The 27860-nt window shown below is 45.6% G+C and overlaps 2 protein-coding genes across 6 annotated transcripts in view; one reads left to right on the top strand and one right to left on the bottom strand.

Moving 5' to 3' along the window:
* The first annotated feature begins 4336 nt into the window (after nt 1–4336).
* On the top strand, nt 4337–16344 carry LOC129171304 (ras-related protein Rab-9A-like). Of its 5 annotated transcripts, XM_054760038.1 has the most exons (4): nt 4337–4417; nt 10255–10500; nt 12132–12178; nt 14243–16344. In XM_054760038.1, exon 4 carries the CDS (start codon nt 14267–14269, stop codon nt 14870–14872), a length of 606 nt encoding a protein of 201 aa, XP_054616013.1. In that variant the 5' UTR covers nt 4337–4417; nt 10255–10500; nt 12132–12178; nt 14243–14266; the 3' UTR covers nt 14873–16344. The 5 variants fall into 5 exon arrangements, with proteins under 5 accessions (XP_054616013.1, XP_054615848.1, XP_054615932.1 ...); XM_054759957.1 differs by lacking the exon at nt 4337–4417 and having other exon boundaries at nt 9648–10500; XM_054760124.1 differs by lacking the exon at nt 4337–4417 and having other exon boundaries at nt 9648–10500; nt 12092–12178.
* A 4992-nt stretch (nt 16345–21336) lies between these two features.
* LOC129171243 (neuronal membrane glycoprotein M6-b-like) overlaps nt 21337–27860 on the bottom strand; it is a 23662-nt gene continuing 17138 nt past the window's right edge. Inside the window, exons 2-7 of the mRNA XM_054759746.1 lie at nt 27023–27209; nt 26788–26947; nt 26089–26257; nt 25604–25677; nt 25463–25528; nt 21337–24550 (exon numbers count right to left, since the gene is read on the bottom strand). Coding sequence (XP_054615721.1) covers nt 24398–24550; nt 25463–25528; nt 25604–25677; nt 26089–26257; nt 26788–26947; nt 27023–27209 — 809 coding nt within the window. The 3' untranslated portion in view covers nt 21337–24397. The remainder of the gene's footprint in view (nt 24551–25462; nt 25529–25603; nt 25678–26088; nt 26258–26787; nt 26948–27022; nt 27210–27860) is intronic.

Here is a 27860-nt window from a genome sequence, read left to right as displayed (position 1 = left end):
AAGGTCATTTTAGTAGCATGGAGTTGAAATGAAACATTTGTTTTTTTGAAGTCGTAATATTATGAGAAAAAAACAAAACAAAATAAACTTGTCATTTTTTAAAAATTAGGTTGGGATATTCTGGGAATAAAATCCAACTTGTAAGAGGAGCGGTGTAAAGAAGATATTTTAGTACAACAAAACGCACTCACAGGGGGGCAGAAGGTCACCGGGGAACTAGACAGAAAGAAAGACAAAGTGTCAAATAAAGGAACATCACCAGCTTCCAGGGGATGAGTCAGCAAGGAATAAGACAACCGAGAACAGCTCAAGCAAAACGTGGCAGGAGCTGCACGGCGCTGGCGAGGTTAGGAAGAACTCGAGAGTCCCCCAGCAAGCCTTAAGAAGGCCTAATTGCTGATTAGCTGTGGGGGTGCTGAGCAGGTGGGAGGAGTCCTCGGCAGGACTGCAGAGACACAGCAGAGGGCAGCAGACCAATGACAGTACCCCCACCCCCCCCTTTATAAGACGCCTCCTGGCAGCTCACCTGGTTTCGTATGGACCCACGAACCAGATGTTGTACACTCCTACCCCTCCTTCTGGAATCCAGAAGTACCTTCACAGTAAACACCTCTTGCCCATCGAGGAGGTGGAGGCTGAGGCTGGAGGTACGAGGCCGGAGACGTGGAAAACTGGGTTGATCTTGAGACGGGGGGGCAGCTTGAGTCTCACTGCCGCTGGGGTGAGGGTGGGGTCTATTTGGTAGGGACCCATGGGCTTTGGTGCGAGACACCAGCAATATTATAAGAAAATTGACGAAAATTATTGAGGAAGAAATATTTGGAGGAGGGGGGAAAAAACAACTGCAAAAATGGGAAAAAAAGAGCAAAGACAGAAGTTGATACGAATAATTTATTTTTTATTTTTTGTAAATGTTTAAAATCTCTTAGTATATCTTCACAAATATCAGACTGGCCCAATCTGCTTCCTGTCAAAACGTCTCGACTACATCTGGTTGGCGAGCGACGCACCCATACAGGCCCTGGGAACCCGAAGCACGGGATGTGCGGAATTCAAAGTTCATCACGCAGAGGAAAGCACCAGAGCGGTGCAGAAGGAGGCCAGCAAAGCTCACTTAGACGGGCGCGGCCCTGCACACAAATGCTTGACTACGTGTGCTCACCGGACCTGCCTCGTCGTCTAGAAGCGTGTCAGGCATTGACTTCTTGTGGGACACAGAGTGAAACTATGAGTCCCCAAGCAGGATGTGGCTATTTGTAAGCCACTGCTGGAGGATTCCCCACCGGGCCGAGCTCACGTCCACTTGTTGGGAAAAACGGCTTCAATATGTCAGCAATGACTTGTTGAGCCAAGGGAGCACGTGGGCACCGGCGCAGTGGGGGACATCACGTCCTCAAGGTTAACTTGTCCAAATGCTGCGCCGTTTCACGCCTGGTGTCTTCATCAGACACCATCTTGATCGTCTTTTGTAGCGTTTGTGGTCGCATGCACGGTGACTCTTTCCTGCTCACGGGGGCCACTGATCACCCCGACAAAATGACGAGGGCGCCAGTCAAAACAGATCAGCAGCCCTTGCGACCCGTCAATCTCATCACACCAGTATCGGTCTGATGTAACAGATCACTCCCTGACACCTTAAGAGTTGCGCTGGTAATTGAGTTGACCGCTTAGCACTGCTCAAGTCTTGCCTGTGGACGCTGGTTGGATCCGCAGGCGTGTGCAGGGGCGGACCAGACTGGGTGAGGCTAGATCGGTGCCCAGGCCCGGATGGCCCTGATGCCTTAAGAGTCGCACTGGACATCGAGTTGGCAGCTCGGGCTTTTAGCTTAGCTTGCTTTTAGCTAGATGCCTATGCAACGGGTAACGGGTGCTAGCCAGTGTGGCTGTGCGGATGTTCACTGGTAAAAATCACTCTCTGACGCCTTAAGAGTCGCACTGGACATCAAGTTGGCAGTTCGGGCTTTTAGCTTGACGGATAGCGCTCCGCGGATCCTGGTTCCAGCCCAGGCAGAACACATGGCTGGTTCAGGTGAGTTAGCCTAGTGCTCGACACTCACTTGACTGGATGGGTTACACCGATTGCCGATACCGATATCGATACTACGTCCACTCAACCCTGGTGGTTAGGATCCAGCGCTGCACACTCATCATTTGGGGGGTGTTGGGACTGTCAGCACGCCACATTTGGCCACGCTGTGGATACGCTTGAAACGCTACAAAAAGTGATTGTTTTCCATAATCGTGAGTTTATTCTCATAAAATTGCGACTTTTGTTCTTCATTCGAGGATGACTTTTTTTCTTAATATTTGGACTTTATTCCTGTAAAATTCCATCTCTTTTTGCCATTTCTGTTTTTTTAAATTTCCCAGCTATTCTATTTCAGCTTCCCTCTTTTAAATGTTCTTCTCGTAATTATAACGTCAGCATTTTATATCTTCAAAAAAAGTTGTTTTCTTTGTTTCAACATTGATGAAAATGATATATTTTGACTTTACTGTGGTCAAATTTCTGCTGTTGATGTTTTTTCCCAAATATCTCAACTTTCTTCTTGTGTATTTTCTTCTCCTAATATTTGGACTTTATTCCCGTGTTCTACATTTCCCCCCAACTTAAGTTTCCAAAAATGGCAACTCTATTCATTGTTTTTGACCTTTTTTTCTTTAATATTTCAACTTCATGCTACTGAAATGACACTTCTTGACATCAATCTTGACACAATGATGGCTTTTATTTCCTTGCTAGATTAAAACTCTCCTCTTAAATGAATTCTTTGACTTTCCCATTTTTGCTGCTGGTGTTTTTTTTAAAATAGTTTCCTTGTTGAATTACATTTTTAGACTGTGCTGCGGGCCGATAAAATCACAGCCGCGGTCCACAAATGGCCCCCGGGCCGCACTTTGGGCACCCCTGACTTAAGCCACCAGTGTGTCGGTATGGAATGAACCTTCTTCCTGGGAGTCAACATGTCTACCTGCTGTTTGTGTGCACGAGAAGGCGTTTCGCAATGCTGTCATTTGCCCAGGAAGAGTCTGACCACTTCAGCAAAGCAGCCCTCCTCCTCTGTGCGTGTGCGTGTGTGTGCGTGTGTGTGCATGGAAGGAGGAGGCGGGGACAGCACAGACAGGAAGTGATATGCAGCCACCACAGCACAGAGAGCGCCACCCAGTGTCGGCGGGCAATCATGGCGGCAGCCTACTGGTAAAATTCCACTCCCACGGAGCAGGAATGCTCAAAGGCCGCCGACAGGCTGCGGGGAATTATTTGATAAGATCCGAGGAGAATTCCTCTCGGGTGACTGGGAGGCGAGGCTGCTGTTTCTTCTCTCTTGCTGCGTGCTCGCTCACAAAAAAAAGACCTCCGCTGACCCCACCCAGCGTCCTCGACCGTCCATCTCCAACCAGGAGACACACCTCCAAACATTCCCGTTGATCGTAAAGTCATTTGGAGAGAAACCGTAACCACCCTTGCAGCTCCCAGCTTTCATTTGGGCTGCTTGAAGCTGTTCCACGTGGAGCATCGCGTTCTTTTCATTTTGTATAAATCCTAAAAGCTTCTCTCTGATATGAAACTCGGTGGGTGATGTCACACCCCCGGTTACATAATCTTATATGTCATGAGAATACATGATGCTTAAAAAAGACCACAAGAGATGCATTTCAACATACAAGCCACTCTAGACGAACCAATCAAGGTGACACGTGGACGCCACAGTCAAACACATCACTTCGCAGCACTCAGCATTCCCAAATCAATCTTTTATTCTCAGGCGTCACGTTGGATGAGATCACCTTTTCGGTTTGGGTTAAAATAACACCAACATGCATCTTTTAAGAGTTTGGGCATCTCCTTTCTCTGCTGCAGAAGCAGAAATGACATGAAAAAGACATAAAAAGGTGAAAGGTGAAGGACTTGCTCAAACTCTTGCTTGGGGGCGATTTGACAGCAAAAGCCTCGAAGTCATGCATGTTGCTGCATGTTGACTGCAACTGCAGTCATCCGCAATACCACAGCCAGCCCGAGAATGTGACTCACAAAATGATGTACTTGTTTAATAAGCGTTTTTGGCCACACAATCAGCTATTAGTGGTTTTGTCGGAGTTGCAGACCAGTCAACAGAAACCACAGAGGTATTCAAGCAGAACACGTGCTTACTTTACAACTGCAACGTTGGGGAAAATAAACTAACACGTGCACGGATTTAAACTGAAGTCTGGGAATATTATAATATTTGCTGAAAAACTTATGAGCAAAAAAAACTATGCCTCCTGTGAAAGTGTGTGCTTATTGTCTGTGGATCTGCTCTACAGAGGGCGACAGCACCCTCTGGCGGCCAAACGTAAGTAGCGCCCCACTTGGAGTCCAACATGGCCGCGCCCATGCAGACGGCAGCTTGTTGACGTCTGCTGCACAGTTCAGGTAAATGAACGCACACAGACGCGCACGCAGACGTGACATGCGGTTGTCTACACAAATGCTTGTCCTTGTAAGCAGCCACCATGCACGCAGACGAAATCTCCCGCTGTGCTTTGCGGCTTGAGAAACTGCACGCAGACCAAAGCTACGCCGACATCTTAACTCTCGTCGGCGAGCTTGACAAGACTGACGTCACTGCAGAGCACCTGGAGGACATCAGCAACGTTCTTTTCAAGATTCTCAAAGGATGCTTTGATGGAGGTGTGAGGAAGGCGGTGAGATGTTTGCTGTCCAAGTGGAGGAGGCGGTACAGGAAGAGGAAGCGCCTAACAATGGATCCTGCAGGTGCCAAGGGTGTGGATGAAGGAGATCCCCACTCATGTAACTCCTCTCCTCCTCCTCTAGAAGGAACCTCTGTAAGGGCCAAATGTGTTCAGCTCCTCGTCTCCGCCCTCAGCCCCGAACCATGTGACCTGGGCAAGGCCACGGTGCTGGCGGCAGAGGTCGAGCGGCACATCCACCGCCTCCACGCACGCAACCAGGTCAAATACAAAGCCCGCGTGAGGAGCAAAGTGGCCAACCTAAAGAACCCTAAAAGCGGCCACCTTCGCCGCGGCCTCTTGGGTGGCTCCTTGGCGCCCGAGGTTTTTGCCCGCATGTCGGCCGAGGAGATGGCCTGTGACGAGCTGCGGCGGCTGAGGAGGGAGTACTCGTCCCGTGGCGTGAGCGAGAGGCAGCTACCGCGTGGGGAGGAAGGGACGGAGACGCGGAAGATCCACTGTGAGCGGTGCGGCCGTTCAAACTGCAGGGTGACACAGGTGAACCGGGGGGCACTCTTCCTGCCGGCGTGGGTGCGGCGCGGAGGCCCTGATGATGACGCGATGACCTTTGTGACGTGCGGCGGGTGCGGGCGGCAGTGGTACCACAGTCGCTGGGTCTGCCTCTGAAGACTGTCCTGTCCTGTGACGGTACGCCCTGCAGCAAGGTGGCGTTCAAAAGCGCTCCTTCGTCGAGCAGCGCCTGCTGGTCGACAAAAGGCGAGGCTACCTCGGCATCACACGCTCGTGTTTCCCCAAGACAAAAGTCTCGAAAAGATGTACTGTCGTAGACAAGTGTATCAGCTGTGCGAGTCAGAGCTTTTCTTCCTGTCCCACACGCACACAAGTGATTTGAAGAGTCGTGTGCCGCTGGATTAAAGTTTCTCACAGGTTGGAACGTAAGCAGTTTGACTGATCTACTGATACTGAAAACATGAGTGGGAAAAAAGTTCATTTGGTCCCTTAAAACATTTGTACTTGGGTGAAAACTATCAGAGGCCCAGGATAATGTCCAAAATGGCTCCTGGTTACATTTTAGTTGCTTAGCATCTTTTCCCCTTCTACAGGGATGTCAAAAATATTGTTTGATATCGGCATAAATATGAGATACGGTCTTCAGTAATCCCTCGTTTATTGCCCTTGATTGTATCCGCACTAAGTGACTCCTTACTTATAAATGAAATATTTTCGCAGTTGGAGCATAGAAACCCTGTTTACAACCTTCTAAATACAGTTTTTAACATTATTAGAGCCCTGTAGATACAAGATAACACCCCCACAGTCACCTTTACAATCGCATTTCCCAGCATAGTTGGCAAAATAAGAGCAAAGAAGCCATTTAAGACATAAATAAGACTCGTGCTTGTGTGTGTTGCAATAAATGTGTTCCCTCAGCAGTGATTCCCGACCAGGGTTACACGTACCCTTCGTGATATGCAAGCAAATTGCAGACGGCACGTGGTCACATTTCATGTGATAAGATGATCAGTAAATATTGTCAGTCGTTTCACATTAAGACTAAAGGAAAACAATAAAACAGAACGTGTGCACTGCAGCGAGTTTCTCCAGGGAGACAATAGCGTGTGGCGCAGCTGCGCCAAAAATCATAACAGCTGTGTTACGTCCTACTTTTAGGGGAATTATCAGCACGTGTGAGTGAGGGGGTGCTTGGCGGACAGGAAGTGACGTCGGGGATTCAGAGTTGAGTTCCAGCTTTGCGTGGGTAACGGCCGCAAAAGGAGCTCGTGTTTTTACTCGGGATTTTTTATCAGGGGTTATTGTGCCTGTTGTGAGATCATTCCAACCTGCAATAAAAGCCTGCTGTTCCGGCGATGGAGTCTGGTGCTTGTGTGTCTCAGCCAACATTACAGTAACGTTACTGACACCTAGTGACCAGCATAGAGTACTACGTACCATCAAAGTCTTTGCATGCGTCGTCTGAATGCCTTACATTGGTATTTTAGTTCATTTTTAGGCTTGAAAATGCTTCATGTTTGCGATGTAAACATGGAAGCTACCAAAAGAAAGATTAGACTCCTGTCTTTCATCAGTTTCCTTCTTTTTTGGTTCTTTAGTAATCAGCATTAGAACGGGTACGTTTTGGGGAAATACCAGTTCCCGACTTGAAAAGGGAACATTTCAAGCATAATCTTCACCTTGTCACAAATATTTGGTGCTTTTGTGGCAGCTGAAATATATAAACTTTACCAACATAACACAAAAATGTTTTTTTACATCAAAATAATGTATTTACAAATGTAACACCATGAACGATGTACAGTTTTCACATTTGGGAGTGTGTGCATGTGCATGCGTTAACATCTCCTGACAATGCTAACCTTCTGCACGCTACACTCATCCACGCTCTCTCACTTCCTCCTTCCTGTCACGTGTGTTTGTCCACACGATCTCTGCCGAGCTATTATCAAGTGCACTTCTGACACTTTGTGGCCGTTTTTATGGCGTAAAATTGCTCTGAAAGTGAAAACCATCAGTGGGGAGTTGGGTCATCACCTCTTTTTGCCTCTCGCCCTAAAACACATGAATACGTTGTCGGGATCGGACGTTCGGGTTTCTAAACACGAATGTTACGTCTTTGGTATGAATGAGTTTATAGATTTTTGAAACACCGTGATGGGTGAAACCGCGAAATTCGAAGGGCGAGGTGGCTGCCGATGGGCGACTCTATGTTTTTTCTGCCAATAATGATATCGACACGAGTGATATCGTGGTGTTCCACGCAGCAACAAGCTTGCTAGCTCAGGATGTCCATGGTGTGGAATTATCACCAAGTTGGCCTTTAGATTGTAAATATGCTGCCGTTGGCTGGTGTACCCCGTCTCTCACCCGAATGCAGCTGGGATAGGCTCCAGCATACCCCCGCGACCCTAGCGAGGATAGGCAGCGTAGACGATGGATGGATGGATGCAATTTGTGATGAAAGTTGTGCAGATGTTTGTTTTGCATCGAAATGATGACTTACTGGGATTCTTATTTGTGGATTTATTCAGACAAACCTGCCTTACTAGTTGGTAGCAAGAGGACTAAGTTGGTCTTTTTCAAGACGAAACGTTCAAATGGTTCACTTTTCCTAGGACTTGCATGGCACGGTGCGTTGCCGCAAAGCAGTCACGTCGTTCCGACGGGGAATGTTTGTTGCACTCACGAGCAATTTCAGATGAAATTGAAATACCTTTTTCTCTTTTGTGGCATTTCAGATGTTTTTATTCAAACCAGATGTTGCTGACGGCTTGTGATTGTGATCTGTCTCGGGTCCTTGCTTGCGTTGGGATCTTGGAGGTGAAGGATTTCACCCTTTCAGTCCCGGTGAACAATTGTTGGTGTTTATTATCAACACAGCCAGGCCAGCACGGCCTAACTATTGCAGGGCGTCCAAAGTGCAGCCCTGTGGCACAGAAGAAAAATACAATTATTCCAAAAGACTTTCAGAAAAACAGCGAAAAGGGGTATTGTAGGGAAAAACAGTTGAAATGCATCCATCCATCGTCTACCACTTATCCGAGGTCGGGTCACGGGGGGAGCAGCCTAAGCAGGGAAACCCAGACCTCCCGACTACTTCATCCAGCTCCTTCCTTCCTCCTTCCATTTTTCTATTGTGTTTTAGATTTTCATTTGCTGCATTTGGTCACTGATCACTGATGTTTGAGTTTTTAATCTGCCATTACTTAATTCAGATATTTTTCATTTCATCCACCCCTTCCTCCTCCCCGGCTACTTGGTCCAGCTTCTCCAGGCAGATCCCGAGGCGTTCCCAGGCCAGCTGAGAGACATAGTCTTTCCAACGACCCTAACTTGCTCTTCATCTGATCTTTCATGGAGCGGCACGGGGCCGCCCATCTCTTCATGTGGCTCCAGAGCCTCTGCATCGGCCACGGATGCGTTCCCCCATTACAGCAGCCCCTCCCATCAGATCATCCAGGTGTCGTTCCTCTGTTGGGAGAAACCGTACAATTCCATGTCTGACCTGCCAGCCACCTTTTAAGCTAAGCTACGCAGTTATCAGAGCCTGTCTGCTAGGGAGTTCATCACTTAGTACTCAGCTATGTGATTATGCAGCCTGCATCATTTACTTCCACAAGTACCATCCAGGAGAACACCAGCAAGGGTGTAGAGCTGGTGTTCCGCGACCGGGACCAAAACCACATTGCACATTGCACCCTGGAATAGACGTTCCCAGGGAGGCTGAGGAGTCCCCCCTCCGCTCACGCTTCTTGAAAAGGGGGGCCACCGCCCCCGTCTGCCTGAGCTGATGTACTGTAAATCTTTCGGTATGGACACAAAAGGCCTGCCTCTCTCACATGAACACAAATTGAAATAAATGTGTGTCAGTGAGCCCAGATGATACAGGTGTAGCATATCAAGATGCTGATTGGACAGCATGGCCACAATAAAAGGCCACTCCACAATGTGCAGTTGTACTGCGTCGTCTGAGTTGGCTTACGGTCAAGTAATGAACGTTCAATTCAAGGGCAACAACTATAACTTCACAGAAGTACAGATGACGTCTCAAGAAGCCTTTCCCTCGATGGACAACTCCTGTACGACCGAGAGCCTACACAGACGCATAAAACGTCACATTTTGAAGTGGCCTTTTATTGTGCTCAGCCTGAGGCACACCTGACCGATAATCATGCTGGACACGCGCCTGGAAATACTGTAGGTTAGTTATGTACTTCCTGCCGTATAATTGCCTGTCACGTCACACGTCCCATTTTGTCTTTTTCCCCAACCTCATTTTCCAAAAACTTTGCAACTTATTTTTTTTAATCTCATAATAAAATAACGTTTTACATATTTTTGAATGTATTTGATATTTCAACTCTCAGCTACTAAACGGCATTATTTTGTTTAGAATACGACTTTTTTTATTTTGACTTTATTCTTGTAAAATGACAGCTCTTTTTTCCATTTGTTGTTTTGAAAAAAAAATTTCAACTATTTCAACTTTATTCTTCTCAATTTTCTCTTCATATTTTGACTTCATTCTTATAACATTATAACTTGTTGTTTTGTTTGTTTCTCGTTATATTACGACATTTAAAAATAGCGCCTTTTTTCTTTAATATTTTGGCCTTATGCGACTAAAACGACATTATTTTTCCTCATAACATGACGAGGTTATTCTCGTGAGATCACCACCTTTTGTCGATCATATTTTTGGAACGTGCCGCAGGCCGCAAATGGCCCCTGGGCCGCACTTTGGATGCCCCCCCGCAGTGGCCTGATGAACAAAGATGCATTATTTGTAGTAAATAAGCACTTTCAGACCGTGGATCGTGTCCAATCGTGTTGCAGGATCCCTTCGCTGTGAACTTCATCAACTGCTTTTCACTAATCAGCCACTGATGGGTTGCTCAGTCGGGACACATAAACGTAGTCCAAATAAACCCGACATGGGCAGAGGGCACGCATGGTACTTTGGGTCCCATCAGAATCAGAGAGCATTTGAAAGTGCATGTTTGTGTATTTAAACCAAGTAGTAATCAGGGACAACCCCCCCAGAATGCATGAATGATTCCATCTCCGACTGGAAGTCAACAATACACAAAGGGATTCTTTTTCCACGGGTTGAAACGACAAAGAGTGGCGGCGTGCACATGATGAGTGGAGGCGTGACACAAACACGCGGACACATGAGCACCCTCAGGCCAGCGCACACTGAGCCGTGCCCCCGCCTCCCACATACTAAATGCAATCGCCCAGCTTTCTGCGGTTAAAGGCTGTCTTCCTTCCACGCCAGCTCTGAAGGTAAGGCTTCCAACGTCTCACGTTTGCTGAAAATGTTGACTAAATATGGTTTATCAGGTTTGTCATGTGCTCAACCCAACTCAAGAATGTAATATCAATGATAGCGATATCGTAATGAGAGTCGTCTCATGTGAGGTCGTTTGGAAATGCTGAATAGTTATGACAGGCGTGTCCGTTCACCGTGTCGCCACGCTGCCCAAAGACCCGAGACAAAGACACACTTGAGACACGTTTGGTATTTTTCCCCCGAGGCCGCATGTGACAGCAGCAGTCTGTCTCTTGTGCTGAAACGGAAGTACGCTTAAAAACATGCACATTTACCAGAAGAAAGTTGGGACGTTAAAAGAAAAAAGTTGTAATATTTACAAATTTATGAGAAAAAAAATCGTAAATTGACGAGAACAAAGTCGTGATATTATGAGGGGAAAAAAGTCGCAAATTTCTGAGGAAAAAATGTGTAAATTTATGAGAATAAATTTACCGGAAAAAAAGTTGTACATTTACGAGAGGAAAAGCAACTTTTTCCAGCTTTTTTTCTCGTAAATTTAAGAGAATAAAGTTACGTGTCAGAGGGAAACTGGAGCATACAGTGGTGTGAAAAGGTGTTGGCCCCCTTCCTGATCTTTTATTTTTTTGCATGTTTGTCCCACTTCAATGTTTCAGATCATCAAACAAATGTAAATATTAGTCAATGACAACACAACTCAACACTTGATGCACTTTTTAAATCTAACTTTTTATTATTAAGGGAGAAATAAAAGAATGGATTACACCCCCCTTGTTAAAATATAGGACATTAATTGAGATCTATCAGTGTGGAAAAGGTTATTTGGAACTCCAGCCAACCACAGTGAGAGCCATTATCCACAAATGGCCAAAACATGGCACAGTGGTGAACCTTCCCAGGAGTGGCCGGCCAACCAAAATGACCCCAAGAGCGCAGACACGACTCATCCGAGAGGTCACAAAAGGCCCCACGACAACAACAGAAGACCCACTTGCCTCAGTTAAGGTCAGTGTTCATGACTCCACCATAGGAAAGAATCCTATTGAGATGCTGTGGCATGACCTTAAAAAGGAAAAGCCTCCAATGTGACTGAATGACAACAATTCTGCTAAATTCCTCCCCAGCGCTGGAAGAGACTCATTGCAAGTTATCACAAACGCTTGATTGCAGTTGTTGCTGCTAAGGGGGCCCAACCACTTATTAGCTTTAGGGGGCAATCACTTTTTCACACCACTGTATGCACAAATCTGTTTTTCTTTCTAAATTTAGTGGGTGTGGCTGGAACAGTGGAAATGACAATAGGTCAACTATATTGGGTAATTAGAGTGTAAAGGCGATTATAGGGGTGTTATTTCATGTCTAGAGAGCTCTAATAATGTTAACAGAAGGTCGTAAACAGGTTTTCTCTGCTCGAACTACAAAAAGATTAGATTTATAAACACGCAATCTTGCTGTGCGGAAATCGGCTTGTCACGGTTTGGTCTGGACGCCATGACCCTCAATAAACGAGGGATGACATTTGCAGTTAAAAACTGTTTTATAGGCCAAGCCATTCGGGATGAAATGAGTTAATTTATTCTTCAGGGTTTGGTGGAAGTCAAGTCAACCTGTGCCTCTCTTGCAGCCACGCCCACATGAAAACGCACCAATGAGGAGCGTGCCGATAGGATGGTAAGGAACGATTCTGCTGTTGTCCGTGTTGATTTTCGTCACTTGCCTTGTGAGATAGATTCCATGCATGACATAACCCCCCCCCTCCCCGGTGGCTGGAGAGGGGCTAATTGCACAGCATAACCACAAGGCTGCTTCATGGGATTAGTCAGTCACATGACTTTACTATGCAGGCCAAGACGTCGAAACACATTTCTTTAGAGGTGACACACGAGCGCGTTTCCACTGCTCAGACTGTCTCACGTTGCAAGAATGTACATTTTGCACTGTTGGGTCTTTTCTGAGAAGAGCTTCAAAAGGCCAAAAGAAGAAACGGGAGCAAGAAATGTTTGGCAAATAAGCATCAAAGTGAAACATGCTGCTCATAAGCTGATCAAAAGTTTAAGACCGCAGCGAAATCTTGGCAAAAATGTGGATTCAAATTCAGTGCTGTCATGATGTCTCTTGATGGCAAAGGCAGAAAAGCTTTCTCTCTTTGAAGGCGGTGGGGGTGTGGAGGCCTCCGGCAGAGTGCCATTGCTGCTGAGGTTGGACACAGTGAAACAGTCATTTTTAACTTCTTAAAAGATCCTGAAGTCAAGCGGTAGACCCACAAAAACGTCACCGTCGCTGAGCTGGAGGATCCGATTGGCTGTCCGTCAAGGCACGGGACCATCCTCGGCCCAAATGAGTGTTGCTGCTGGTGCCGAGTGCAGTCCAATAACCACCAGACGCCGTCTGCAAAATAAGGATTTTAAGAACAAAGAACGTCTGCAAAGGCCTCGTCTCCCTCAACGCCACAAAGCTGGAATTTGCACAAGAGCACCGACCATGGAACATTGGAAGGTGGAAGAAAGTTTTATTCTCTGAGGAGGAAAAAATGAGGGATGTCCGACAATATCGTCCCACCATTGTCATATCGGTATGGGGATTTACCCCCCCAATGAAAGCCGATGATAAACATAATGCTGTCGTGTCCGTAGGCCTATGGGCTCTCGTGTTTTCAGTCACACATATGATGACCTCATCAGACCGCTTCTCCAGCTTGTAAACAACCGTGGGTGGCTCGTAGCAAGCTAGCTCGCTCCAGCCATTCCAGCCATCCATTTTCCATGCTGCCTGTCCTCACCAGTAGGAATGTTACGATCCCTGGAAGTAAGCGACGGTCAAATCTGACACTCGATTAGGAGAGTGAGCCCGTGGGGATTATCTGTGAAAATGCTGCTTCTTCATATGATATCGGGTGTATTTCCGTTCGTATACATGTTTGTTAGGTAGATGACTTCCTCATCTTCAATTTCACATCGGATTGATACTGTTAGACCACCTTGATTCATACGACGGCTTCCAATGTTAAGTCCAACTTGAAGCCGTTCAAACTCATGGATGGGAGCTTCAGGACAAGACGAAAGGTACGTAGGGTAGAAATTCAGATATCGGCACAAAAGCCAATATTGGTCATCCCTCGAAAAAATGTAACCTTGACGGGCCTGATGGCTTCCATCCTTACTGGCATGACAAGGAGATCCCACCTGAGATGTTTTCCACCATCATGCTCCTTCGATGGAACAATGGAGCTTCAGGTTGCGCAGGGCCGTCAAACGGCAGGCGGCTATGCAGAGATGTTGCAGGGGGGCATCCCTCATGACTGAAGACCCTTGTCTGTGTGGCAATGTGGTCTTAGACGTTCAGCCTATTTACAGCCTATTTCACATTCACAATTGTTTGCAATAAATTGCTCACTCAATTTTTTTTTGTCACGCTCCCATTTCTTCTTTTTGCATTTTGAAGATCTACTTAGAAGCTCCTTAAGATCCAACGGTGCACAATGCATGGGTGTCATGTACACTGGTTACGGTAATTATGTACCTTCTGCCATCTAGTGGAAGAACATTTAATTGTCCTGTCTGACACAATTGTATTGTTTGTAGTAAATAAATCATCATTTTTGGACCAGTTAAGTCAAATTGGACACACCTGATGATGTCTCATGTCAAATGAATGTGCCGCAAATAACAAAGTAATCATTGCAGCGAAGTGATTTATGTCCCCACTGAACAATGTTCTGCTCTTTTGCATCCTCAGCGGATATAAAACCTCGCTTCAGCCATGACCTCAAAGTCCCCTCTGTTCAAGGTCATTCTATTGGGTGACGGTGGCGTGGGAAAATCGTCCCTCATGAACCGCTACGTCACCCACAACTTCGATTCCCACCTCTTCCACACCATCGGCGTGGAGTTCCTCAACAAGGAGCTGGAGGTGGACGGCCAGGGTGTCACGCTGCAGATTTGGGACACGGCGGGCCAGGAGCGCTTCCGCAGCCTGCGCACGCCCTTCTACCGCGGCTCTGACTGCTGCCTGCTCACCTTCAGCGTGGACGACGCGCAGAGCTTCTGCAACCTGGCCAACTGGAAGAAAGAGTTCGCCTACTTCGCCGACCTCAGGGAGCCCGACAGGTTCCCCTTTGTGGTGCTGGGCAACAAACTGGACATCACCGAGCGACAGGTGTCAGGGGAGGACGCGCGGCGGTGGTGCCGCGACAACGGCGGGCTCCTGTACTTTGAGACCAGCGCCAAGGATGCTACCAACGTGGCGACAGCCTTTGAAGAGGCAGTTCGCCTGATTCTCATGCTAGATGAGCGCGCGGACCACCTCATCCACACCAACACGGTGAAGCTGAGCAGGAAGAGTGGCTCCGATTCCAGCTGCTGCTGAAGTCAATCCAATCAGTCAAAATGCCGCAGTTGCACTTGTGTAAGACGCTCTCCTTCTCAGGCGGATGTTTGCACTGTCCAAGTGGAACGGATGCCAGCCTGTGAGGCTGTGCGAGTGTACGTTGGTAAAACCTCACTCCCTCTGCCTCAAGAGCTGCACTGAACACGCGGCCAACAGTCTGGGCTTTTGGTCGTGTGGTCAGCGCCCTCGCCTGCCATTACGAAGGTCCTGTGTTCGTGCCCTGGTGCGGGCAGGTGCGAAACAGGGCGGGTTACACTAGTACATCACATGTGACAAAATCAGGCCCGGGAAAAGAACCCAGCCCACGCTGCACTTTCATTGAATGTATTTATTAGGTGGGATACACACCAGTCACACTGGATAGGACAGCTCCAGTCTGAGAGCTTGGTGCAAGATCCAATCTATTTATCCTCTAACGGAGGAGGCACGTCCTGACAGGAATGAGTGGCTCTTTAGTGGTGTCAAACGACAGTCGTTAGGGTACAATGGAGTGGGAACTAATGAACTCATAAATAGAAATTCTAGAAAGAAGTGTTGTTTCCAACAAGTCATGGATATTCTCACATTGGATGTACTCACAATAAAAATATGTATTATTGATGTTAAACAACATTGGATAAAAACATGTACCAAATGTTTAATTCATCTTTAATCTCTTGACTTATTTTTTAGTTTATATTAGGGCTGTCAAATGATTACAAATTGTCATCAAATTAATCACAGTTTTTAAGTAAGTTAATCGTGATGAATCACCGTTTGCAGCTACGTGTGAAATATGCTCATTTTGACTGTAATTTATGAAGAAATGATCAACAAGATCAATTACGGGACACAGTTAGGTATATGTTGGTATGTATTAAGAGCTCCGAATGAACTGAAAGTTTAACTCAAAGTAAAACACAGCACAAATGTCTTACAAGCTATTTGCCTGACACTAGTCTCTTTAATAGTAGCACAACATTTGAATCAAACTTGAACCGTGTTATGAAGAGCCATGCAGAGTTGCTTTCAAGGACACCAAGTAATTTAAGTTGAATTCACGTTCAATTCACGAGTGTAGATGTATTTTCTGGGATTTCCGGGCATACTTAAACACATCAACTTGTACTTCCGTAGTAAGAGTTACGTTAGTGAGTAATAAGAATATCCACTTATTGTCTGTCTTTGTCTTTTTCTTTAAACGCACACGCACGTATTTACGATGTTATTGTGATTTTCGGGGTATCCATGAATGCGTCTCATGACAATGAGGAAGTGTGGTTCTGATGAGGACAAGCGACGTGTTTTGCGAGCTGGAGATACATATATGGTGTTGGAATTACACTGCTGTTGATGTGTTCAGATTAGCATAAAGCTATAAAAGAGCGTCAGACTTGTGTGACTGTGTGGGGACACTACACTGTTCTAATGACCCTTCGGGGTGTCATGTGTGTGTGTATTTGTTGCCAGGAAAAGATGTGTTCCAGGGTTGGGGGGGTGAAAAGGGGGACGGACAGGAAGTGAAGAGTGGCGACAGCATCTCTTGTTCGGGATTGTGGTGCTATGTGGTGATTGTTGGACTTCAATAAAAAGGCTATTATTCCGCCTATCCGGTGTGGTGTTTGTGCCGCGCACAGAGTGTTTCACTAAGTGTTGCACTTCCGTCTGTCGTCGTCACAGAGAGGTATGGCTTGATGTGATGCGCATGCATCAGTTAGGCTAAAAATGGTTAACGTAATGAATGAAACGCGCCATGTTTGACAGCCCTAGTTTATATTTATTGTTCTTTCAATGTATTCTTACTTTATATACTCGAATTTTTTACTTTACTTTATTAATGCACAAGCTGTTTTCTGTCAGGTTTTTTAAAGTACTGTTTGCTTGTTTTGCATTTTTATTTTATTTTTCACCAGTTTTCTTCTTTCACCGATTGCAGCGGTGTCCAAAGTGTGGCCCGGGGAGCATTTGTGGCTTGCATCTGTTTTTTTTTAATTTTCTAAAACTATAACAAGAAAACTACAAAAAAAAATCCGAACAGCAAAAATCAGAAAATCAGTAGTAAATTTTACAAGTAAAAGTTATATGAGAATGACTTTGTAATATTATTTTTTAATGATATACTTTTAGTAGCATGAAGTTGATAAATAAAAAAAAAAATTAAATGTAATATTTGGAGAAACACACAAAACAAAATAAAGTTGTAATTTTTGGCAAATTAGGTTGAGGAGAAAGTCATAATACTATAGGAATAAGGTCAAAGTATGGGAATAACGTCATAATATTGCGAGAAGAAAATTTACAAGAAATTTGAAATAGTTGTAAAATAAAAAATAAAACAGCAGAAATGGACAAAAGTGTCATTTTATGAGAATAAAGTCAAAATATTAAAGAAAAAAGTTGTAATGTAACGAGAAAAAAAGACTAACTTTTATGACCAAAAAATGTCATTTTAGTAGCACAGAGTTGAAGTGTGAATTTTTTTAATATTTTTTTCAATCCAAATAAAATAGTCATTTTTTAATTAGGTTGGGGAAAAGAAAGTAATAATATTATTTAAGATAAAAGTTGAAATGCGTGGAAAATAAAAACAAAAGCAAAAAAGGGGAAATTTGGGCAAAGACCAAAGTTCATGCTACCAATACGCTTTTTCACCTCCATAGAGATACACTCTTTTCATGAAATATATAAAAGTTCTTTTCATTTCTACATGTGTTGCTTTGCTAAATATCAAAGTGGCAAAGTTGCATCCTTTCATTTTTCACTATGTGAGCCTCGCTGGATAAAGCCTGGACACCCTGATCTATGCTTACACATTATCTGCTCTCAGTGTAGCGAGTATACTTGTGATACTTGAATTGTCCACCAGTAGGCGCTCGAGTCACACCCTATTGACGTAAGTGACGCACGTGCACCTGTTTACGGTGATGGCGGCTGAATTCTTCTGATCTGCTTCATTTTCACGGTGGGTTTTGAATTCCACTTTTGATAAAAGGCGAGTGTTCGTCGTGCTGGTCCATCAAAATTACGTCACCTTACAGCACAGACATATATACGTAGACGCCGCACCGAGCGCTTAGCCGTACGTCAATGTCGCCGCCATATTGGATGTGTCAAAGCTGCGCTGTAAACGCATACAAGTAATTATATCCACCAAAAATCCGAGAAGATCAAATACATTGTTTTTGGTGCCTAACTGTTTCCCAAGTGTATTAGTGAATGTATATACGAGAGGCATTTACTGAAATGTCTTTGTAGAAAGGCGCTTCATGAAAGTAAGTACATGGACTTGTATTCATTTTGACACGTCCAATATGACGGCGAAGTTGACGTACGGCTCGCTCGTTGCGGCGTCTATCTACTCTTATGACTTTACAGCATAAAAAGTGTTCATATAAAACAGAATTTGTCAGCCGAATGAATCGAATACAAGATTTGTATGATAAAAATCTTCATATAAAGACAATAATGCACAGTTTTGATTTTGAAGCTAATGTAAAATGTTATGTCTTGTGGTTTTATTTATTACAACGCATTGCAGTTGTACTGCATTACAAAATGCAGCCATTCTAGTTTGGTTAATTCAGTCGCGGTCTTCTTGGAGTTGCCATTTTCCATCTTCTTCTGTGGTAAGCTCTCAGCTGCGACATAGCAGCTGGCTGATGTACCACAGTACGTGAACTGCTGAGTCGTGCTTCTCCACATATGCTACTCATGGATATATGTCCCGTGTGGGCGCTTAAAGAAAAAAAAAAGTCTGTTGTCTGTAGTTTGTCAGTTGTTAAGTGTTTTCTTAAAGGGCACTACAGCCACCTACAGGATTGGAGTGGAACTGCATCAGCCCCGACTTAAAACCTTTTTTTTTTTTTTTGGTTTACAGCTCCCATATTCCACTAGCTGCTAAGTTTGGAGCCCCGAATCTATGATGGTGAGTACATTTGTCTAATTGCCTTGTGAGCTGTGGAATTCAGAGAAGCCAGAACGTTGTTAGAACGTTCTTGTGCTAGCTGGGAAGCAGTGTAGAAACTGGCTATATGGGCATTAAAGGCAAGTGATTAAAAAAACAACATATTATTCTATACTGCGTATACAGGTAGAGTATGTGTAATAGCCATTTTTGTAGCTAGTAGCTGACTTAAATATTAGTATGGTAGGTGTTAGCACGCTAATATGTCAGCATGTTTAGCCATTTTCATAGATATAAACTTACATAGACACTCAGCATTATTATCATTTTACCAAACTAACTGTTAGCATTGTGTCTGTGTAGGCTCTCAGTCGTACAGGAGTTGTCCAACTAGGAAAAGGCTTCTTGAGACGTCATCTGTACTTCTGTGAAGAAGGTGTCGGACGTTTCGCTCCTCATCCAAAGAGCTTCGTCAGCGAACTAACAAGTGCTGGTAGCCTAGGCCTTAAATACAGTAAGAGTGGGCGGAATTGGTGTGCCAACACCCTCCTCCTATTGGTTCCTTACACTAAGCCTGGGAGGAGTAGTGGTATAATCCTCTCTTGCTATTAGCACCTCCAATCAAAGGGAAGCGTAGCTCCCTGAGTTGGGTATGAACGACTCTGATACTGGCTCGTTAGCATCTATTGTTCTGGCTCGGCCCTGGCTCCACCTCATTTGCTAAGAGCTGTGGGTTTTGGTCTCAGTAACCTGCTGAACACAGGGTCCAAATTAAACCTCAAACCACCATTCCGATTCAATGATGGGTTCTGTTGTTTGACAAAAATAGCTTCCTTTACTCCTGGGCTTTTTTTTTGTGGGAAAGAAACCCAAAAGCCCACAGAAGCAAAAAGGAGAGGAGTGATAGTCCCTTATGTAGCGGGGGTCTCCGAAAAACTCCAGAGGATCTTATGGCAACACAAAATTCCTACCTATTTCAAACCAGTAAATACCCTGAGACAAAAATGAGTGCATCCTAAAGACAAGGCTCCAAACCAAAAACAGAGCAATGTGGTCTATTCCATCCACTGTAAAGATGAGGAATGCAAAGAGCACTACATTGGGGAAACTAAGCAAATGCTCCAAAAAAGGCTTTATCAACATCGCAGGGACAATTCTAGTGGTCCTCAATCAGCAGTACATCTACACCTTAAAGCAACCAATCACTCTTTTGAGGACAGCGAGGTAAAGATTTTGGCCAAAGAAAACAGATGGTTTGAAAGAGGAGTAAAGGAAGCTATTTTTGTCAAACAACAGAACCCATCATTGAATCGGAATGGTGGTTTGAGGTTTAATTTGGACCCTGTGTTCAGCAGGTTACTGAGACCAAAACCCACAGCTCTTAGTCTTGCAAATGAGGTGAAGCCAGGGCCGAGGCAGAACAATAGATGCTAACGAGCCAGTATCAGAGTCGTTCATACCCAACTACAGGGAGCGACACTTCCCTTTGATCGGAGGTGCTAATGGAGGAGAGGATTAGACCACAACTCCTCCCAGTCTTAGTGTAAGGAACCAATAGGAGGAGGGTGTTGGCACACCAATTCCGCCCACTCTTACTGTATTTAAGGCCTAGGCTACCAGCACTTGTTAGTTCGCTGACGAAGCTAACTGTTAGCATGTTAACATTCTAATGTTGGCATGTTAGCATTTTAGCCATTTTCATAGCTATAAACTTACATAAATATTTAGAGCTCTTATGTTAGGTCTTAGCATGTTAGCATTGCTAGCATGCTAATGTTAGCATGTTAACATTTTAACGTTAGCATGGTAGCATTTTAGCCATTGTCATAGCTATAAACGTATATATTTAGCGCTATCATGCTAGGTCTTAGCATGTTAGGATTGCTAGCACACTAATGTTAGCATTAGTTAGCAACCATTTTTTTAGCTACAAACTTAAATACTTAGAACTGTCATAGTAGATGTAAGGATGCTAAACATTAACATTGCTAGACTGCTAATGTTAGCATGTTTAGCCATTTTTATACATAAACTTACATAGACCCTTAGTGTAATCATGTCAGCAAGCTAACTGTAACCATGTTGCCATTTTAGACATGTTTATATTTATGAACATACATAAATGTTAGTTGTTATCATTGTTAGCATGCTAACATTAGCATGTTTAACCATTTCCATAGGTATAAACTTATATAGACACTTGGAACTGATAGCCAATTTTGTATCTGCAAACATGTTTAGTAATTTTCATATGTAGAAGCTTACAGTACATAGACCCTTAGTGTGATGTTAAATGTTAGCATGTTAACGTGAGCGTGTTTAACCATTTAGCATGGTAACTCGTAGCATTTGAGACATTTTTGTAGCTATAAACTGAGATAAACACTTATGGCTATCATGCTCGGTGTTAGCATGTTAACCGTTAGCATTGCGAGCACGTTAAACGTGCTTGAAACAAATTGCGTTCACATGTGAAAATATTAGCAACCCCCTGACATTTTTGCAAAGGAATGACACAAAACGGCCAAGAAGTCAAGAAAGAGGCAGGAGACGACGGTAACACGATAATAAAAAATACCGATTTTACTAGAGAAGGTTACAAAAACCATCACGGTGTAGGAGTCATAAATCTATTTCCAACTTCAAATAAAAAGCATAAGGAAACACCTACAGAGACTACAATGCCATCAAAGTACAATGGATTTTTTTTTGTTTGTTTTTTTTTTTTGTTTAGAAAAAGGGCAGGGGTGCAGAGGGAGGGGGAGCAAAACACACCGCCTACCAAAGTTGTCATACAATTGACTACACATCACCTGAAAAAACTGCAAAGACAGTCATGTCTCCTCCATGCAATTAACAAGGAAACGACAACAACCCGACACGCGTCGTCTCACAGGAAATGGAAGTTTGCCTTTACATCCACGTGGCGGCAGAGCACGTATATTCATCCAACGTAACACACGGCAAGAAAGGCTGCTTTTATACAGAACAGACAGCTGCACACAATACCAACATGCTTCATCTCATCATCAATTGTCTTTTTTTCCTCCTTCTGAGGGCAGACCAAGCGGTGATCATCAATTGTACGACATAGATTATGATCAATAAATGATATCGGATTATAAAATTCCTGACTCGTTTCGTCCCGAGTGTAAACATCCAAAAACAGTCTATGTGGCCCATCAGAGGGGCTTTTAGAGAATGAAAGAAAACCCCATTAACATACTCGGCGTGGCTATTTTGGCTTGGCCGTCCCAGAAAATAAAACATAACAAAAAAAAGTCATCATCACCGACACACAATTCATTCAAAATGAATTCTTTGACATTTTTTAAATGCACACATCACAAGCACCTCAAGCCCTCGTGTCGTGACTGTGATGTTACGTAACAATTCTATCAAACGCAGGGTTAGTATTTGAGCGCTAAACGCACACGAAGGGAACGTTGACACGTTTGTGAAAAGGATGCAGAGTAGCACGGCAACACCGACGCTGTTCTCAGTCTATTTATTTACAAGCGTGGCTTTCCCGTAAAAGGAAGCCTTTTTCATGCGTGGGGGTGTGGTTCAGGTAAGCATTTCGGATGCTAAAAGACACAACAGCTGGATTCCACACCGGAGGTTTGCTGGCAAAGAAAAGGTTTTGATTGGGAAAGGTTAGCTTGCAGAGACGGTAGAGTTGGACTATTAGATGCTGCTGTGATTCTAGAGGGTAGCACACGGCGGAGAGTGAAAACTAGCAAACTAAGCTAATCTAGCCCATGTTTGTACGGGCGGTCCTCGGTTTCATGGCGTCCCGTCTTAGGACGTTCCGCTCTTGTAATTTTGGTCCGTAAACACGATCATGAAGGATAAACCTCATATTGCAACGTCTACCTGGACGGTGGAAGGATGACGAGGAGGTTGATCAACAGTGTCTTGATTGCAAAAACAGAAGAGGCTCCTGCCAGTTGAGCCACGCCAAAACAACATCAGCAAACTACGCTGTCCTCCTCCTCCTCCTGCACACAGTCAGGACTTGTGTCACGTTTACGGCTTCAGAGGGAGCTGAGCTCTCAATTTACCGATCGATCTACGGTCCTCCCCTCACCTGGTCATTAGCTTTGGGTCGTGACTGACAGGACAAGAGGGCAGGTACAAGCGGCCCAAATGAGTTTTCTCCGTAGGGTGAGTGGGCTCTCCCTTAGAGACAAGGTGAGAAGCTTCGTCATCCGGGAGAAACTCTGAGTAGAAGCGCTGCTCCTCCGCATTGAGAGGAGCCAGATGAGGTGGCTCGGGCATCTGGTCAGGATGCCTCCTGGACGCCCCCCCGGGGAGGTGTTCAGGGCACGTCCGACCCAGGACACGTTGGAGAGACTACGCCTCGGGATCCGCCGGGAGGAGATGGATGAAGTGACCGGGGAGCGGGAAGTCTGGGCTTCTCATCGTGGGCTGCTGCCCCTGCAACCCGACCTGGGATAAGCGGTAGAAGATGGATGGATGTTGGAATTGCTGAGGTCACTGCAGTATCCTGGGAATGTTAAAGGATCTGCTCCTATGAAAGCGACAGAAATAACCAAGCGGGATCGTGGTTTTTTTGTTCTCTTTTCGTTGATCGTTTTGTTTCATTCTTGTATTTGGTGTTCTTATTACTGTAGTTCATGTCCAACCTACACTAAAATTGGACGGTGTAGGAACGGAACCCGAGGACCACCAGGGAAAGTGAATTTGAAGTCATTTGGAGACTGTGGCTTATCCAGCTTTCTCCAGTGTTTGTGCAAAGCTAAATGCTATTCATAGCCTTATTTTATTTCTGTAAAGAAACAAGGTTAGCAAAAGAACATCCTAAATGAAGAAATGTACGCAGAGGTAAGCGTTTCCCAAAATACCAAATCATGCATGTCACGCGTCCTTGAGACGCCACTCCATCATCGTGGCGTTTTCACTGCCAACTGTGTGGGTTCCTGTACGGGGAGGGTCTCTATTTGGACAGCAACACCAGGGATGCAGAGTCAAAGGAAAGGGAGAACAAAAGAAGATGTTGAGTACCTGGCATACCGAGTATTAAAAAACAACAACATTCGCACACATTCACACAGTATATTCATATTCATATTCATATATATATATATATATATGCATATAAAACATCAAAAAAAGAGGAAATTGTTCGCTGTCTGGGTTCCCCCGTGGAGGGTGCGGACAGTAAACAATGTTTATTTTGGCTGCAGGGAGCCGTGTATCAAGAGGCTGTGCTGGCTCAGGGAGGGCGGGGCCATTACGGCCGGACCACTGCAGCCCGACAACCCGTAGATGCTTCGGAACCGATGGACCGTGCATGAGCTCAATCCCGGCGGGCGAGCTCGACCCGTTCTGAAGCCTTTTTGGGGGCTTGCCGGTTCTCCTGACCCTCAATCCTGTTCCCTTCTGGTGGGAGGACACGCCCACATGACCCAACATGGCCGAAGGGAAGAGCAGAGAGACTCAGGAGCTTGCGGGACGATCAAATATAACCAGGGGTGGTTTTTTTTGTTTGTTTTTTGTTTTTTTCTATAGAAGGGGCCGGTGGGTGCTGGGTGTGGTGGGGTCGGTTGGCGGTGCGAGGGTTAAATGGGTGGTGCTCGGAGCAGGGTCGCTCGTCCTTATGAGTAGGATGACGAGTTCTGGCCCTCCTTGGAGCGAGCCTCCGCCTCCAGGTCCTGGTCGTCCTTAGTCTTGATGTCCTGGTAGTCGTGCGTGGAGACGGCGCTCTTCAGGTAGGCCCAGTTGGCTGACAGGATCATCAGATAGTGAATCTGGATGAAGACAACAGCACTCTTATGTGGGCTGACCAAGATAAAGATTTCCTACATTGTTCAGAGGAGGTCCGCCCACAAGATTGAAGTTGAAACGCAACCCAAACCGTACGCTACGCAACCAAATCGTCAGGAGACGCAACCAAAACTTGGCGTGGTGCAACCAAAACTTCAGCAAATGCAAAAAAAGTTCATGAAACGCAAGCAAAACTTTGTAAACGAAACCAAAACTTCAAGAAATGCAACCAAAGCTGGATGAAACGCTTCCAAAACTGTACAAAACGCTAACATAACTTATATAACAAAACATAACCAAAACTTGAGAAAAATGTATGAAACGCAAGCAAAACTTCAGGAAACGCAAACAAAACTTTACGAAGCGCAAACAAAATTTCAGGAAACCAAACCAACACTTCGGAAAGCGCAAACGAAATTTCGTTTCATGCATACAGTTTTGTTATTTGTGAACAAAAGCAGCGTTTTTAAAAAATATGTTCCAAATCCATTTTTTGTTTGATCGTATGAAAAGTGGGTATGTATCTCATCCCCACCATGCCCTTCTTTAGCACGTGGCTGCGCGGAGTTAGCACTAAACAGAGGGTGCAGAGGTTTACCAAATGGCCTGTCAAACTGGGCGACCGGCACCGCCTGCATGCAGCGCTTAAACCCAAGATCGCCAGAGAATGAAGTCTCCCCAAGAAGTCTCCCTCTGAGCGAGCGTGAAACAGAAGCGCCCTCGTCTGTGACAAAAAAAGAAATAACGACCTTCTGCACACGCAGACGCAGAGGCGGGCCGCAGGGTAGAATGTTAACCCGTGGGTTGATGCACAGAGCGGCAGAGCCGGTGTTGCTATGGCAACTGATAATGGCGCCATGGCAACGTGCATATTTAAAGACAGCGGGAGTGCTCACCAGTGCAATGACAGTAGCTCCGGCACCGGCCAACGCCACGATGTAGAGGTGGTAGGACAGGTAGAACTGCAATCCAAAGCATATTGGCTTAGCGGAGGACAGGAAGAGACAAAGATGAAGAACAAGGTGGGAGAATCTCACCTCACTCGTGTTGCAGATGTCTCCCAAAGTGGCACCACAAGCCTTTCCCGGAGTGGCGTTCCATGGAATAACACCTGCAGGGGACAAAATGGTTCCAAATCATTACAACGTGACAGTGGAGTCAACTCGCAGTCCTGTGCTGCGGTGTGCCAGCCCGTGATGCCTACGTGATCCTTGTCCCACTTGGGAGGAGGGCCAGCTGTCCCTCACATGTGGGTCACATGCAGTACGCCGGGCCGTCAAACACACCGCATTTCATCCAGATCCAATCAGGATGTCCATGACATCAGTGTCATTTTCTTACACGATGAAAATCATTTGAAAGATCCATTCTTATTCCAAATGGTTATCTTTTGATGAGAATCCACGTATTGTACCCGTCTATCAACAGTAACTCACTTTTGTGACCCCTTCTTGGACCACCTATTCAAACGTATCAAGCATCAAACATCTCCCCCCAAACTGTATAAATGTGTGGCATTTACCGTACTGCCTGACGTCCACGCAGATGGAGTCAGGGGAGGTGATGTTGGAGTCCGGGGACCTCATGGCAGCGCAGGTGTTCCACATGTTGAAGAAGAGGAACACCGGGACGGCCGTGAAGCCGAAGATGGCGAGAAAGGCCAGGGTGAGGATGTAGGTCAGGAACATGAACTGGAAGGAGGAGAGAAATGAGTCTCCACCGCTGCTCTCGTCAGTAAGTTGGAGGAAAAAAGAAGTTACTCCTCAAAGGCTAACGGCGTGCACACAAATTGGACATCTGCTGCAGTCCAAGTAATCAGGCTGTGACGCTGCAGAAACTGTGCCAGTCTTGCCCCCAAGGGCTTACGTGTGTGTGTACAGTACATCTAAACTATTGGTGTTCCGTACGGGCATGGCCCAGAACATTGGCATCTTTGTTATGCCAATGTTTTGGGCCATGACTGCGTATGTCCAGACTGTAGTATGGAGCAATGACCTCCTGCAATCTCCAATGAGCTCACAAGCTTGTCGGACTCGTGCTGCCACAGTATGCCATTTTATGACGTTGACATGTCAGATTAGATGATCTCTTTTTACCATTAAAATTACATTCCTGCTTAAGAATGAACAGTAAAGAAAAACAAAGAAGCTGCGAGCGGCAAACTGCCCCTGGGCCGCATGTTGGACACCCCTGCCGTAAGTGTTTGTGTGTGCTGGCGTACAAAGGCAGTGATGCAACGTCCGCACACGGTGGTCTTGAAGTCACTCTGCAGCTCCTTCTTGATGGCGCTGGTGGTGTAGAAGCCCTCAGCCAGCAGGATGATGGCGTAGACGAAGAAGAAGGAGGCGATGCCGTAGATGATGTACTGAAAGATCTGAATCCTGAGCGGATGGAAGCACGGGGAAGGGTGAACAGGGGTTCATCATCCGAGTCACCAGCGAAGAGGCGGAACTTACACCATTGTGAGGGTGGCGTGGTCGCTGGTAATCCTGGAGAAGTGGTTCTCCAGCATGGTCAGCGTGCCCGTCAGCGCCACGTGCCCGCAGCCGCAGAACAGGGCCACGCCAGAGAAGCAAAGTATGGTGGCCACCAGGGAGGCGTAGGGCACCCCGCCCAGACACTTGATGCAGCACTCAAAGCATCCTGCAGGGGGTGACAGAGCAGATATGATGAGCTTATCATGGCGCTCATCCGCCAGGCTCTCACACTCACACCCTCATCCTCTCTTTTGTCTCCAAAGTTTCCTTCTTATGACCAAATGGCATGAATAAGACATGCTGGGATGCTAAATAAATGATATTGAAACCAAGGAGATGTTTTCTAGGGCGCCGGAGGAGCGACAGCACTAAAGCACATTTACCTCTGAAATGTTGGGACGCACTTGAGCGCTCCAGAGTGATCACACGCTTTCCTCGGCGTATGAGCATCAACAGCCAAGAGGATGAAGGCTAACTAGGAGGAGGGAAAGTAAGAGTTGCATCTTATATAACAGCCCATTAAAAATAGATCCTCTGGCAAAGCAGGAAGTTGGAAAAAAGGCAGAAATGAGGTGTCTTTTGTGCTGTTTCCAAGGCGACCTGTTCCGTTTGGCAACCCTGAAGCATCAGTAGCTTGTTGCTTGTGTCCTGAATGGAAGCATCGCATGCAAACACTACTCGCCGCACGCCTTTGAAAACGTGCACCTGCACCTTTGCAGACACCGAGTGCGAAACATCGGAGAGCAACACTCGTGTTACGATCCACGACAGATGATCCGCTGGGAAGAGCACAGGATTGGCTTTACCATCCAACACG

This window comes from Dunckerocampus dactyliophorus, chromosome 1 (genome assembly GCF_027744805.1).
Source record: "Dunckerocampus dactyliophorus isolate RoL2022-P2 chromosome 1, RoL_Ddac_1.1, whole genome shotgun sequence".
Classification (NCBI taxonomy): Eukaryota; Metazoa; Chordata; class Actinopteri; order Syngnathiformes; family Syngnathidae; genus Dunckerocampus; species Dunckerocampus dactyliophorus.
The sequence above is the reverse complement of the archived record's forward strand: the minus strand, read 5'-3'. Positions and strand labels throughout refer to the sequence as shown.

Excerpts from the sequence above, each read along its gene's own strand:
- LOC129171304 (XM_054759873.1), top strand. The coding sequence starts at position 4,498 with ATGCACGCAGACGAAATCTCCCGCTGTGCTTTGCGGCTTGAGAAACTG.